At 32.7% G+C, this 14,957-nt stretch overlaps 1 protein-coding gene across 2 annotated transcripts in view; it reads right to left on the bottom strand.

Moving 5' to 3' along the window:
• LOC106662221 (E3 ubiquitin-protein ligase HECW2) overlaps positions 1-12,347 on the bottom strand; it is a 120,894-nt gene extending 108,547 nt beyond the window's left edge. The window contains exons 1-4 of one of the 2 annotated variants that reach the window (XM_014386115.2): positions 12,286-12,347; positions 11,932-12,222; positions 7,483-7,709; positions 7,237-7,412 (exon numbers count right to left, since the gene is read on the bottom strand). In XM_014386115.2, coding sequence (XP_014241601.1) covers positions 7,237-7,412; positions 7,483-7,484 — 178 coding nt within the window. In that variant the 5' untranslated portion in view covers positions 7,485-7,709; positions 11,932-12,222; positions 12,286-12,347. The remainder of the gene's footprint in view (positions 1-7,236; positions 7,413-7,482; positions 7,710-11,931; positions 12,223-12,285) is intronic. The other variant, XM_014386116.2, reaches the window with a different exon arrangement.
• Positions 12,348-14,957: the final 2,610 nt, after the last annotated feature.

Below are 14,957 nucleotides of genomic sequence, written 5' to 3'. Positions count from 1 at the left end.
CCAAAGGAAAACAATAGCACATTATAAAGCCGAACTTGATAGGTAGGTAAGAGAATCGGAAAGTTATCCTTGTATAGAGCTGTCAATATTAACCAAGGCGTGACGAACTATCTATATAGTGGTTTCGAACTGGATTCCAACCGCTGAATGGTGAAAATGAGAGGTTGAACTCTATGCCTTTCAAACCTACTGAAATTAGTATTTGTTCGCTATGCACCTTGAGATGAGCCTGAAGATCTCTTTCATTTTTTGGCAACCTACCCTAAACCGGCCGAAAATTAGGCAAAAATGGTTTAAAGTGCGTACTCTCTCTGGTGTCAAATCTTTAGGCATAATTAATGGTGAAAACTGGGGTAACCTGTTGGTCATTCCTGACACACATATAAGTTTAGACGGGCATGTTTAATCCGTAGGGTTATTAAATTAATGGAAGCAAATCTAATTCATAGAACTAAATTAATTTGATAATCTTATTTTACAGTTATCTGTTATTTGATATCATCTTGATTTAAAAAAAATAAACTCGTAGTTTATTACAATTAACTCTGTGTGTATATGTTTAGGATTTTGGCACATCATTTAATATCCTCGGACCAAGTGCTGTTTTTTATCCATCTTAATTCTATACATGAAAATTAATAATAATTATAAATAAATAAAAGTGTAAATATAATCAATATAGTATTATTTTATGTTTTATATTTTTTAACTTGAATTGTAATCTAATTCTTAGAAAAATGAAAATACAAATAAAAATAAAAGATGGCAAAAATAAGTCAACTTTCAGATTACGGCTCGCATTGTCAAATATAAAATATACGAGTTAATTTCTAGCATTATGTTATAAAAAAGAAACAACGATCTACAATGAACAACACATAATTGTTTATCAAACAAAAAGGCAAATATTTATTAATATTGGGATGCCCAATCACAATATGCTATGCCAAGTGTGAGACTGATGATTTATGAAGACTGATTGCTTTCAAAGTGCCAACATCACCATCCATAACTTTGGAATACAACGATGTTTACAAACTCAAGCCCCGTATTTTACTTCCTACCTCAAACGTAAGTAACCAACGAAGTGAAATTAAAAAGTAATACATAGAAAAAAACAGACCAGTTTTCTTTGATCAGTGTATAAATTTGTGATATAATAATTTGATTTTGTTAATTGTATAATAATAATAAATATCTAAATGTTTTATTTTTGATAATACTTTATTTATTCCAAAAATGAATACGAATGAACCTAACTTTATTGTATATACATTTAATGGTCATCTCATCGAGGACAATTTAATTAGAAGGCTTTCATGACCTCCTCGAAGTTGTTCAAAAAACGGGAAGGGCTGCGAAAAGAGACCGTATATTTCAAAAAATCCATTTGCCTTAAAAATCTTCTTCGCAGCCACCTGGAGTACTTCAGTATTGTTTGGTCACCCGAATCAACGATTGAATACGTTCGAATGAGGGCCGCTAAATGTTTTGTTTAAATCTAATACACAAAACAAGATCTTAAAAATCTGGTCGGATTCGACTCACTGGACCAATCTTGGCTTGGGTTTTGTTCCTATGAAACGTCTGAAACCCCGCCGTCAAATCCGCGCTCATGACTTGTTTATGGTCCTAACATAAGACGAATCATGATTTGGAATGGTATAAACACTATCTGACTACTTTTACTACTTCATTGAGTGAATTGCATATTACTAAACAATGCAAGCACAAGCAACTGTGACAGCATAAGCAAGTAGAGAAATCCACCTTTAATTCCCAACGAGCACATTTTATATCGGCCTTTTGAACTTTATTTGTGGTTAAGTTAAACCGTACTAGATTAGTCATTTTTCTACCTTGTTTTTTTTTTGTTCTCAAAACGATCCTGGATCTTCAAGATGACGTTGGTAGATATATAGTTAATAAATAGTTATATTATGTTTCAAAATCTGACATCTGTTGGATTTACGTCAAAATTTGTGCAAATATCGATGCAGATGATGTTGAAGGTTATCCAATATACGGGGTATTCGGCTACTCGCGATACAAACTTTGCCAGTAGATTCTGCATTTAAAATAGAACCAAAAAGTCCTAATTAACTGCGGTCCGAGTCTCAACAGTTTCGGAGTTATTCCCCTTTTTCTGATTTTTTAAGATTTCACGACCTAGCTTCAAATGAACAATGATAACTCCAAAAAAGAAAGGTTTTGTACAAATCCGTTGGTATCATTGAAAACTACGTTAAATTTCAAATAAGATGTGATTGGACTTGTAAACGTTGATGAAATAAGCATTTAAGTACCCAGAATTTCGAAAATAATTCTTTTTTCAGCAAATTGCAGAAAACGTACTCCATTTAATATTATTTTATTTGTGTAATTGCTTTTTTAATTACGTTTTTCAAAGATGAAGAAATTGATGAAGGAAAGGTAAACACCGTGGTTGACGGATTGGTAAGGAAGAAAGATAAAAAAAATGAAAAACTTAAGGAAATTTTGAATGAATTTAATAAACGTGTTTTAATTTGGGTTCGAAACCGAAATACATAGTACAATTTTTTCCTTATTTACCAACACGACTGCAACTTGATTAAAGGATTATTGTATTATTATTCCTCGGAATGAAAGTTTTAAGATTCAAAACGTTTTTAGTTCATTCATTCAAAATTTCCTTTTTTTTAAATTATTATTATTATTATTAATATTTCCACATTATCAATCCGTCACCACGGTCTTTTCCTTTCCTTCATCAATTTCTTTATTTTTGAAAAAAGTAATTAAAAAGCAATTACACCACTAAAATGGAGTACGTTTTCTGAAATCTGCTGGTCTCTATGTTTGCAAATAGTAGAATCACCATATAAGTTTTTTAACATTGAATGTCCCGATAGGTCAAGTGGATAGAGCACCGAAGTCGTGGGTTCGAATCCCGCTCGTGACACTAACTTATTCATTTCAACAATTACCTTACAAAAAAAGATTTATTAATTGAAAGAAGTTATTTGGTCAATCGGACCACGAAATATAATGGATTGAAAAAATAATTATTTTTCAAAGGTATGGATACTAAAACGCTTATTTCAACAACTTTTAGTACTGATTACATCTTATTGTAAATTTAACATAGGTTTCAATAGTATCGACTGATTTGTTCAAACACCTTTTAGTTTTGAGTTATCATCGTTTATTTGAAGCAAGGTCGTGAAATATTTAAAAAATCATAAAAAGGGGAATAACTCCGAAACTGTTGAGATTCGGACCATAGTTAATTAGGACTTTTTGGTTCCATTTCGAATGTAGATTCTACTGGCAAAGTTTGTAACCAGAATAGCCGAACACCCTGTACAATATCGATATGAATTTTTACTTTCCTTATGTAGTCTTATGCAGGAATAAAGTATTTTAAAGTAATCTCTTTGTTACATTACTTAATAATCTATTTAAAATAGGAAAAATTATGAAAACCGTTTCAGGTCGACCAAGGTATATTGGGTTGTCCGGAAAATAATGCAGGATTTTGGTATTAAACAAAAAAAAAGAAACTAGTTACTTTAAAGCAATGTTCTTTAATCAAAATAATNACAAACAATATCATTTGGAAGAGGATTAATAAGTGTTGACATTCATACAAATGAGTAATCCTGTAAACGTAAACAGAATATTTTATATAGATTTTTTTTCATGAAAACTTAAAATCCTGCATTATTTTCCGGACAACCCAATAGATCTCAAGACATCCTGGATTTCAATGGATGGGCTTGACTGGGAAGTCCCGACGACTTCCTCTGCGATTTTTACCAAGTGAATCACTCTAAATGTAAAGCGACTTCCTCCTGAAGAGGAAGGAGAAAATGTTTTAAAAATATAACCTGAATTAACGTAACATTTCGCTCCATTTTTGTTAGTTTCTGGCTAATTTCCTTAATAAAATAAGCAAAATTTTATAATTGTTAACTCGCTCATCATTATTAATATATGGGAGAATTTGTTATACGACAGAACCTCCGATGCAAATGTAAAATATTGCTCATCGTGAATTGTGAATAAATAACCATTCTATGATATTGGTTTGGTTTCGACATTATTTTAAAATTTACACAGATTTTTCCTTATGATAAATTGTATCCTTTTTTTAGTTTTTATAGTAAAACAATTTTAGTACACAACGTGTATTATTTTTTTAAAAAACTAACTGACCACAAACGATCTGGAGAAGATTAGGGCAAAATGTATTTTTTGGCCGGATGATCTGCGGATTTACAAAATCAGGGATGGTAAATGGGATGGTAACCATCCCTAGCCTTTTTCAAGAAAAAACTACAATGAGAAGTATCGATAAACCACATATTGATGATAATCAAATGGAACTTTGACGTTAGAAACAGTTAAGAGATTAAAGATCGGCGGAAGTGGGCTTTGACAGATGGAGAAGGAGACAATATAACGATTTATAGCTGTCAAATCCCCTGACGGGATTACTCGGGACATTAGGGAGGGCGCAGGTATTTAGCTCTCGAGAGGAAGAGACTGTCAACCACTGCGATCCTATGAGAAAAGTAAATACTTTGGACGGATGACCATGACTGGCACGATCTCGGAAGAACCCAGTCTCCCTGGGCGGAAACGAGGATCGTAATAATTATTACTATGGGGGGCATTATAAAATAAAAGGCCTTAGCAGGAAGAAACGTGGGTCGATTGTACACCCGTCTGAGAAGGAAAGGACGAATCAGTAGGGGCTTCTTAGGATAATTCCTTCCGACTTTGCGTAGACAAAAAGCGGCTCGTCTCGGGGTTATTGTTGTTAATCTCTTTAGCCGGGATACAATACAACTCTGGTGTAGGTGACAAAAGGCCTTCCGGCTATTGTCGCTCTCTTTCAACTTTTTTCTCACCCGAAATAAAAAAAGAACGCGTTAAAAGGACGTCAATAACGTTCAAAACCTTGTAGCAAAATACAATACTCATATTTTCAGTTTGGGTTCAATAATTTCTTATATGAAAAATTTGAGCGATAAAGTCTAATACTAAATTTTATCAGCTTCTATTAAATATATAAATACTCAATTAATTATACACAATTTTTTTAAATGAAAAATTGTGTCTAATTAATTGAGTATTCTGTCCTACGTGTTTAACGAATTTAAATTTTGTTGTTACCAGATTTCCACCTTGAATTAAAAAATTTCGGACAAAAGATCTCACCTATTTGTAAATACAACAGATTACCATCAGCTTTGTACGAGCAAAATAACGGTAAAATCTTGTACTATTAAAAGTACAGTATACTCTCGCTATCCGCAGGGGATATGTACCAAGCATCACCGTGGATAACAAGAACCACAGATAATAGGAAACACCTCAAATTTCAGGCTTTGAAGCATTTTTTCTATCTTCATACCAAACAGACACTTTCTGTGCCATGTGTGCCTATCTGTGAATATAATTTATGGATTAAATGATTTATAGTTTTCATGTAAAGCGTGGTTGAGATGAAAAATTACTGTCAAGAATGGGATTTGAACCTATGACTTTCAGCTCAATACCCCGCTGCTCTAACCACTTGAGCTATCATGATTTCAGTCACCCAGGATACAAACATCATCACCTGCAAAAGTGGTTAATTTGAAAAAGTTGTAGGTTGAGTGATGAGTTGATGTCCAGCGGGACTGAAATCTCGGTAGCTTAAGTGATTGGAGCAGCAGCGTATTTTGGCGAAGATCATGGGTTCGAATCCCACTCGTGACACTAATTTTTTATCTCAACCACTCTTTACATAACCATTATAATAAATTTAAAACACCACTTTGGTTAAATAGTACTAACTAAAAACATATGAGTTATGAATGAACTTATGTTTATGTTCACATATTTCAGATTTTTTTCCTTAAGCAAAACACAATGTACGGAAACGTACATAGGACATTATTCCATGCAAGAAAACAACAACATACATAAATCAACAGGTACGCACCCATGCACAACATCGAAACAAAAGATAAAATATTATTAGGGGCCTAAAAAAGATAATACTTATAAAAAAGATAAATTAAATTCACAGTTGATGATGAATCAGCAGTTTACTCTTTCAGCTTTCTCAGAGAACATTGCTACAGGAAGCTGCTTTGTATGGTTTTTTAATGAGTGCTGGAAGTTTTGTTGAAGAGGGTCTATGATTTTAACATTCAACTTTTGAGCTAATCAAAAGATTTCTAATTTTTCTATTGCCCATATCTGGTTTTCTCCTATTTTACACTCTTATTCATCCTCGGAGAGCAAACCCGGACGAGTGAAAGTGGGGATAATGAAAGCGCGGCTAATGAGAATCTATCAATAGTGGGTATACTAATCCATTCCATACTTCCCTAATTGGCCATTCATGAGATGAATATATTATATGTTCAAAGACCAGATGTTAAAACCAAAAATTTTGTAAAATTTTAAATTGGCAGACTGAAATGAAAACAGCCCTGCCATTATTTGCAAAATTTGTTCTAATTTATTATGAAATCATAATCTTAATTTAATCTGAAATTGATCTTAAAATAATTGATTTTTAAAACATTTTTTATGGAAGGTCCATAAAATATAATGACATTATAGGAAACTTGCAAATGTTTATATTTTACTTATATCATCACACCTAAATTTTTGTGATATTTGGTCAAATGCATAAATCATGTATGTATCATGCTATATGATTGAGATAATGTAAATGTAGATCTTTATTGTTCCTTACAGAAAAAATTGTTTTTTTTTGGTCCTTAAAATTGGTGAGATACATTTTCACTTTTTAACTTTGTAACATTTTCTATAATTGAAATCCTCTTGTGGTTATTGATTTTTTTTTTTTTAGTAATTAAAGAATTACGGTTAGTTGCACTTTAAAACTACGAACGAAGTAAAACAACACTGCTTTATAAAAATACAATAACAGCTAGCCTGTAAATTAAAAAAAATCTAGTTTATCTAAGTTGTTAGACTAATTGGCTGGCCTAAATTTTTCTATATACACAATCCAGTGGCATTTTGAAGAAACGGGGTGTCAGACTCATATTTGCCACACTAGCAGTTTTGGGTTTAAATCTGAGCAGAGCCTATGGCTTTTTAATTGATTATGGTATGAAAACTGTATTGTAATATGGTTTAACCACCGAATGGGTAATATGTATATACTATACAGTGGCATTTTGTGAAACTCAGGTAATCAAATAAATAAATATTAAAACTTACGCAGAAAGTAAAGACCAATCCAGTCCTGTTGTGATGGAGCTTCAACAGACCAGGACAGTTGGGCCCAAACCGATGGCGGTTCCCTCTGTACAGAATGGACCTCTGCATGGAGCCAGGACCAGCCAGCTCCAACAGGCCTTGGCTGGTTAGGAAGAATATTTTGGTTTACATATAACCTAAAATAAAAATTAAAAATAATGTCTAATACTAATAACTTAATGATATAATACAGTGATCTTGTTTTACATTTCTATCCTGGCATCATGATGTACTGGTGTGACGCCAGATGCAAGCTCGCTGAGGTCTTCCTCATTTTCAGCAGTTGCGGCGGTCTCCTGGGATGTATCACTTGTCGCTTGAACAGGGATTTCTTCATTTCGAGGGGGGCTTCTGCCATTTCTCTCGACTCCACCCCTCTCTTCTTCGCCTTCAAGCTGGCAACACTCGTCCACCGTGACAACCTAATTCATTACCTAAAAATGAACCGGTATTTAATACCTTGTAATTAATCAAAATATGTGTGACAGTATGTAATATTTCAAGACAAGAATGTCGCAGAAATTATATTCTTAAGTTGTAGAATAATTTATAACATGTTATAGGAGGACTGCAGTAGCCGAATGATAACCACCATAATCTTGGCTTGTTGAAGCTGCAGTTGAGGGACTGATTCCCAAGATCACCCCTGCTATTTTTTTCATGCACCCCTGTCTAATAAGATCATAAGGCCATAAAATAATTCTGTTATATCATCCTTGATTCATGATTTTTCATGCTTTACATATACTTTCTATAAACCCCGAAATTCTCTTGGATTCATATTTAGTGATGTGAATTCCTAGTACTTATTAAATAGACTGTATTTTTCAAAAACAAATGATCAAAAACCCTTATACCTAATATAACAGGTTAAAGTATTTTTTCTGTAATACTCATTTAACCAACTGCTTACTTTATTTCTTTTTGATGATATTCTTATGTTAACTCTGAAATTTTCTTCAAATTTGACCAAAATTTTGACAAAATTGACCTCTTTTTGCATATTCTTAATACTTACAAATATACAGCTGTTAGCTTAAGATAATTAATCAACACTTTGTTGGATATTATTGAAGAATAGAAATAATAAAAGATACAAACATATCCACTTAGGATTATAAAATTAATTAATCCCCCTTCTCCAAATAGTTGGTAAAATGGATAAAACAAATTGCTTTTAATTACGAACAATTGACCAAATTATTATATTAATTTCTTTATTGTTGTCATAACCACTGATCAATGATGTCTCATGTTTTACACATACTTTTTATATCAACTGACTAAATTACTTTATAATTATAATTATTTTTCCCTCTTGAATCTTAGTAAAGCAAATAAAACATATAGTTATATGAAAAACCAAAATTAGCTACTGTCTGATTTATGGATGACCTGATGTTGGCATCTTCATTGTTCTATTTCTCTTAGTATACATATAATTTTATTAACAATAAAATACTTCTTGAATTATAATTAATAAATGTTTAAAGTTGATGGTGGTTGCTGCACTTCATATCCCTTCTGGGTTTAGATTTTCACTCAAACGCCTTTCAGTTTCATGCCATCTTCGCAAGGAGTAGCCCTTACTCTTGCATGAACTTATTTTTTTCATATCATATTCATGTCATCTTCACTGATCAATAATATCATACTTTGTGTTCCCTTTCTATTAACACCGAGATCTTCTTAAAGTTATGATCATTTAATCTCCTACGCATCACTTAGTACATCATATAAAATATAGTTTTCAGTGAAAAACAAAACTTATCTAATGCCTGATGGATTTATGTCTTTCTTATGATGCCATCTACAGTTTATTAACATTGTAATAAATTATACCCACCAATCCTTTGTAAAGGAAGTAAAAAATGTATTTTTCTGTGAAAAACAAACCGATCTATTTTCTGATGGGTTGATATCTTCCTTGTGGTGTTATCTTATAGATCAATTATGTTCCATCCTTTACGTTCATTTTTTTTTTATAACGTCCTATATTTATAATTATTATATCCCCTCCCCACAATAGCAAAGTAGATAAAATAGGTATTTTTCTATGAAAAACAAACTGACCTACTGAAGGATGGATTCATATCTTCCTTATGTTGTCATCTTCATTGATCTATTTCTCATGGTGTACATATAATTGACACTAAAATCCGACTCGAACTGTTTTTAATTAATGTTTAATGTTGGTGGTGGTTGTTGGTCTGTACGTTGATGAACACATGTTAAACTGATCGACACTTGGCCCCTCCCCTGGATCTGATCTGATTACTTTTGCTGGTTTAGATTTCATTCAAACTCCACACCATCTTTGATGAGGAGTAGACCTGACTGCTGCAAGAATTTAAATTTCCACCGCAATAATAAGTAGTATGTAATACGATGCATTTTCATGTGAAAAACAAATTGACCTATTGTCTGGTTTATTGATGTCCTCTTCATTAATCGTACTTCTTATGGTTTAATGTACATTTTATTAACACTGAAATTTTCTTCATGTCTTCCTTATGTTGTCATCTTTATTTATCTATGTCTCAATTTAAATATGTATATATTTTATTAAAACCGACACCCACTACTAATTGTAAATAATTAATTTTGGCCCATACACTTAGGAAAGCAGATAAAATAGGTATTTCTTTGAAAAAAAATTGACCTACTGTTTGATGAATTGATTTCTTCCGTGCTGTCATCGCACACTGTATTATAAATGTCCACTTTTTACAACCACCAATATCTTCTTATATTAATAATTATTACATCCCCTGCATGCAGCTAAAATATCTTTTCTATAAAAAAACCTTATGACAGATTCATTCATATCTTTGCTGTTGTCATCTTCATTGATATACTTCTCATAGTTTTTATATACATTTCATTAACACTGAAATCATGCAATATTTGTAAATAATTAATTTTACTCCACATTCTTACTAAAATATATAAAATGTTTAGTTTTCTATGAAAATCAAACCCATCCACTGTCTGATGGATTGATTTATTCTTTGCGTTGTTAACTCACAGATCAATTATGTTCATTTTTATAACCACTGATATCTTCTTATATTTATAATTATTTCATCCACTCTCCACCAAAGTAAAGCAGCTAAAACATGTAGTTTTCTATGAAAAACATTGACCTTTTGACAGATGCATTCATATCTTTGCTACTGTTGCCATCTTCATTGATCTATTTTTAAATTTTATTAACACTGAAATCTATACTCTTTGTAACTAATAAATTTTACTCCACAATTCTTAGCAAAGCTGATAAAATGTTTATTTTTCTATGAAAAACATATTGAACATAAAAAGATTATTGTCTTTCTTATGTTGTCATTTTCTTTTATCTATGTCTCATGATTTACATATACATTTTATTAATAGTGAAACTTTCTAATTGTAAATAATTACTTTTACTCTACAATACTTAGTAAACTACATAAAATGTCTAGTTTTCAATGAAAATATAGTGACCTATTGATGGATGGATTAACGTCTGTCTACTTTATGCTGTCATTTTCATTGATCTGTTTCACAGCTTATATATGCATAAGCACATGCACTTTGAAACCCTTCACTAATTATAAATAATTAAATTTACCCCACCATAAATCCGTAGTTTTCTAGAAAAACCAAATTGACGTACTGATGAATAATTGGTTGAATTCATGCAGGGTGGTAAAGACACCTTTTTCATTTTTTGTTCTGCCAACGTTCCGACCTTTATTCGGGTCATCTTCAGGGCATTAGGTGTGATGCTATTCTTGCGGTGTCATGTTGGTTTTGTGTGAAAGTGTTTTGAGAATTGTGACAAAACCAATATGACACCACAAGAATAGTACCATTCTTTATGAGTTGAATAAAGGCTGAAATGTCGGCAAAAAAAGAAAGAGGTGTTTTTCTAAACTATCTCATTCTTGACCGCTCCTCATGAATTCAACAAATTATGAAATAACCGGTCACTAAGAAACACACATATCTACTGATGAATGTATTCATATCTTCCTTGTGTTGTCATCTTCATTAATCTGTCCCTTGGTTTACATTATACACTTCATTACTACTAAATGCTTTACTAATGGTAATTAATTACTTTTACTTCAGAATACTTAGTAAAACAGATAAAATGTTTAGTTTTCTATGAAAAACAAACTGACTTACTGATGGATGAATTAATGTCTTCTTTATGTTGGCACCTGCATTAATCTATGGCTCATGTTTAACATATATATTTTATGAATACTGAAATTCTCTTGGAATCGTAATTACATTTTTTTTTTCAATTCTTAGTTAATATGCAGTGTTCTGTTAAAAAAAACGACCAACGGTCTGCTGTTTCTTCTATTGTCAGTTGCATATTGATTTTAGTGGATGTGACATAATCAATGAATTTCTTCATTAATTAACGTTGGAAAGAGTTCCGCTTGGATATTTGCATTTAAAGTAATTAATTTCCTGACAAGAGTTGATGGAATTAGTTAAAAAAGAGATTTGGTGCCAAAACTGGGCGGACAGTTGGAGTGAGCAGGGCATGAGAAATTCAACCGTCGGTCTGCCTGATGACGGATGCCTTCGGTCGTTGATCATCAGGGCATCATCACACATACCGAAACCGTGTTGCTGCTGATGTAAAACGTCGGTACTCACGTTCGAATTTGAAGCGACAGATCGTCTTCAGCCTGGAGGATCCACTGGAACAGCCTCGAACGAAGTTCAGGAAGGCCGGCCGGGCATTTTTGACCGTATTGTGGGAAAAACAACGCCGTTAAGAGTCGAACGTAAACGATTGGGATTTTGACATTTGTGCCAAGACTTGACAGATAACTGTACACAAAACCGAGATCCGGGTGTCAGGGACGACAGTGTTGCTGCGGCTGTTCTTTAATCGGAACGGAATCCGTTACTTTTACGATATTCAATTCCAACTGATTATATTTTCTATAACATAAAACAACTATTGAGATATTGAAACACGTTTAAGTAAGAGGATATTAACATTACCTGGAGAGAAATAACCGAGAAAGAGGGAAATCTAGTGCGAGGGGCGTGTCTTCACAAACCGCCTTCTGTTCAAACTTCAAGATAGCAAGATCTAGATTCTAGGGTGTTTGCTGCCAGCAATTCATCAATAATATTAAGTGTTTTATTTTTATTTATTTTACACAGCATCGATCATCCTAATTATTATTAAGATAATATTTAGTTGTGTTGTAATTCACGTTTTTTGCACGTTCAAAATTAAATTAAAAAATCAGTATCTCATTGGAAGGTTCACGTTGGCGGTGGATATGTCCGGCGGGCTCGCTCTTATATGTCCTAACGAGACTCGAGAGTGTTGTAACTCCTTCAACACGATGATGAGCTTTAAGCTTGAAATCCGGGTCCGTACAACAAACTGTAAGTAGAACCATCATTTACACAAAATTATCTACTTACTAACACCTTCATTATTTTTGTAATATAATATTTGCCATATAAATTAAAATTTGGGACCGCGGTAGGCAAGTGGTCAAAATGTTAAACATTCAGACTGTGATGAAATATCAAGCGAACAATAATATGTTACTCTAACGCAAAAATATGGACTGTTTTACATTATCAAGTAAATTCATCTTGCTATTATTAAAGGATGGATATGGATAAGATTCAAGGTCTTGGTTGAGATGAAAAGTTTAACCGCCAAACAGATGAGGATTGATTCCAGGTTTGAAGAATGATTTGTCACTCATAAATCATGCCACACTTACCTTCTCAATGATTTAAATGTTTTTCAACATTGAATATTTTTGTAGTTTCAGGATATCTAATTTTTTTGTGTGTCTTTAACATTGAACCTATCCGGTTCCACTTATCTGCCATGTCGACAATTTAACGTTTTTCTGATGTTAGAACATTTTGTAAAACATGATTTTTTGGTATAACTCTAGAAAATTATAGATTTTTTATGAATAAGTGGCATTAAATCAACAGGATTAAACATTCTAATGGTGCATCTTGAGATTGATAAGATTGAATTTTTTTATTTAAACAATTACATTTCCATGTGTAAGTTTGTCAGTAGGTTCATTTACATGTGTCCCTTAGATGTCTCAAACCTTGGCAGGTCCACCAAATATAAAAATCTTAGGGGCTATTGACAATTCACATTGGCTCACTATTCTTTTCAGCCTTGGGAGAAAAGGATCACATTCGCCATCCCATTTGAAGTAGGTAGTTTTTGTGCCAACTGACCCGGGCCACCCCTAAAGTGCACTACTCCTTACGTCCACTTCTAATTCATAATTTCACATAATTTCGGTAGCATTGGGAAGATGTGGATAAAAACCATACATGGTAACAAATATCCCTGGAAAAGTTCACATCCTCCCCGCTTCCCGGGGATCATTTGCCCTTTGCATTTGGAGCCCGCCTCAGACCCCACCCAAGCCAACCCACACAGCACCTCCAGAACGATTCAGGCTCTTCATGCCTTAATAGCTATTATTTGCTTCAGTTTGTTTACATTTGAAAATTCGAATGATATTATAAATACCGTTCATTTTCCGAACTTATAAGACTAATAAAATTGAAGGGCTTCTGTACCTCTTAGCAACTGAAGATTCGTTCAAACATGGAATTTCTTGCAACTTCATACTTCATACTCCGGACAATCAAACATAATATGAGGCATTGTCTCAGGTTCATCACATGTTTCATAATTTGGGGAGGGTCTTAAATGAATTCTATTCAGATAAGCCCCGCATTTGCAGTGATTCGACCTAATTCTAATAATAATAAAAAACAGAAAAAAAGCTACTTAAATTCTGTCTTATAAACCTGTGAGATTACAAATGTAATGACAATTTCAAACTAAAAACTTGCTCTTAATATTTATTGTTTTAAAATTATTATTTTTACAAGATGGAATAATGGCAAATTTTTGTGTGTTGTGCCCCCCTTTTTTTAAATAAAAATATTCGAGAATGTGAGGTGTGTAGAGGTGTGCCGACTGCAATAAGACAATTTGAATCTTCTTTAACTTATAGTTATAATTTATCAATGCATATCTATCTTTCAACGAAAAGAATATAAGATGTAGGCAGTACATTACATTAATAATTGGTACATCCCTTGAAAATTTCTGCATTAGGTACTACAGTTAACTTGGAACAATTGGAAGTTACAACATACATGTAAGTTATGTTATGTGGATTATTATGTTATAGGTCCAGTTTCTTCATTTCCATGTATTTCATGATATCCAAGGGCCGATAGGAAACTTAATAAACTTGTTTTTCTAAGACTTCTTCTTAGGCTTTTAGTCTGTTATGTGAATGTAATATGTCTTATACCTAAGGGTGAATGAAAAATGTATGTTTTATGACTGCTAAGACTGACAAGGTAAATATGCTGATATTGGTGTAGTAGTCCCTGAAATGTTTAGTGCGTTAGCAATGTAAAGGTGTACGGAGAAAGGGTGATGATTGATCAATGATGGTTGGGTATATCCGAAGAACTTAGCCAAAACAAAGCACAGATTCAACTTCTCACTAATGTTTCTTTTTTAGCTCATTGCTGTTGACAGTGTAGAAAAAAGAGTACATTTTTCTTGGCAACTTTGTAAGATCTAGGAGTTGATAAATAACTAAGGGGATAATTGACATGGTTCCTTATTTTAGTAAGGTTGATGCAAA

Source organism: Cimex lectularius, unplaced genomic scaffold (genome assembly GCF_000648675.2).
Source record: "Cimex lectularius strain Harlan isolate CLEC.00 unplaced genomic scaffold, Clec_2.1 scaffold3, whole genome shotgun sequence".
Lineage (NCBI taxonomy): Eukaryota > Metazoa > Arthropoda > Insecta > Hemiptera > Cimicidae > Cimex > Cimex lectularius.
The sequence above is the reverse complement of the archived record's forward strand: the minus strand, read 5'-3'. Positions and strand labels throughout refer to the sequence as shown.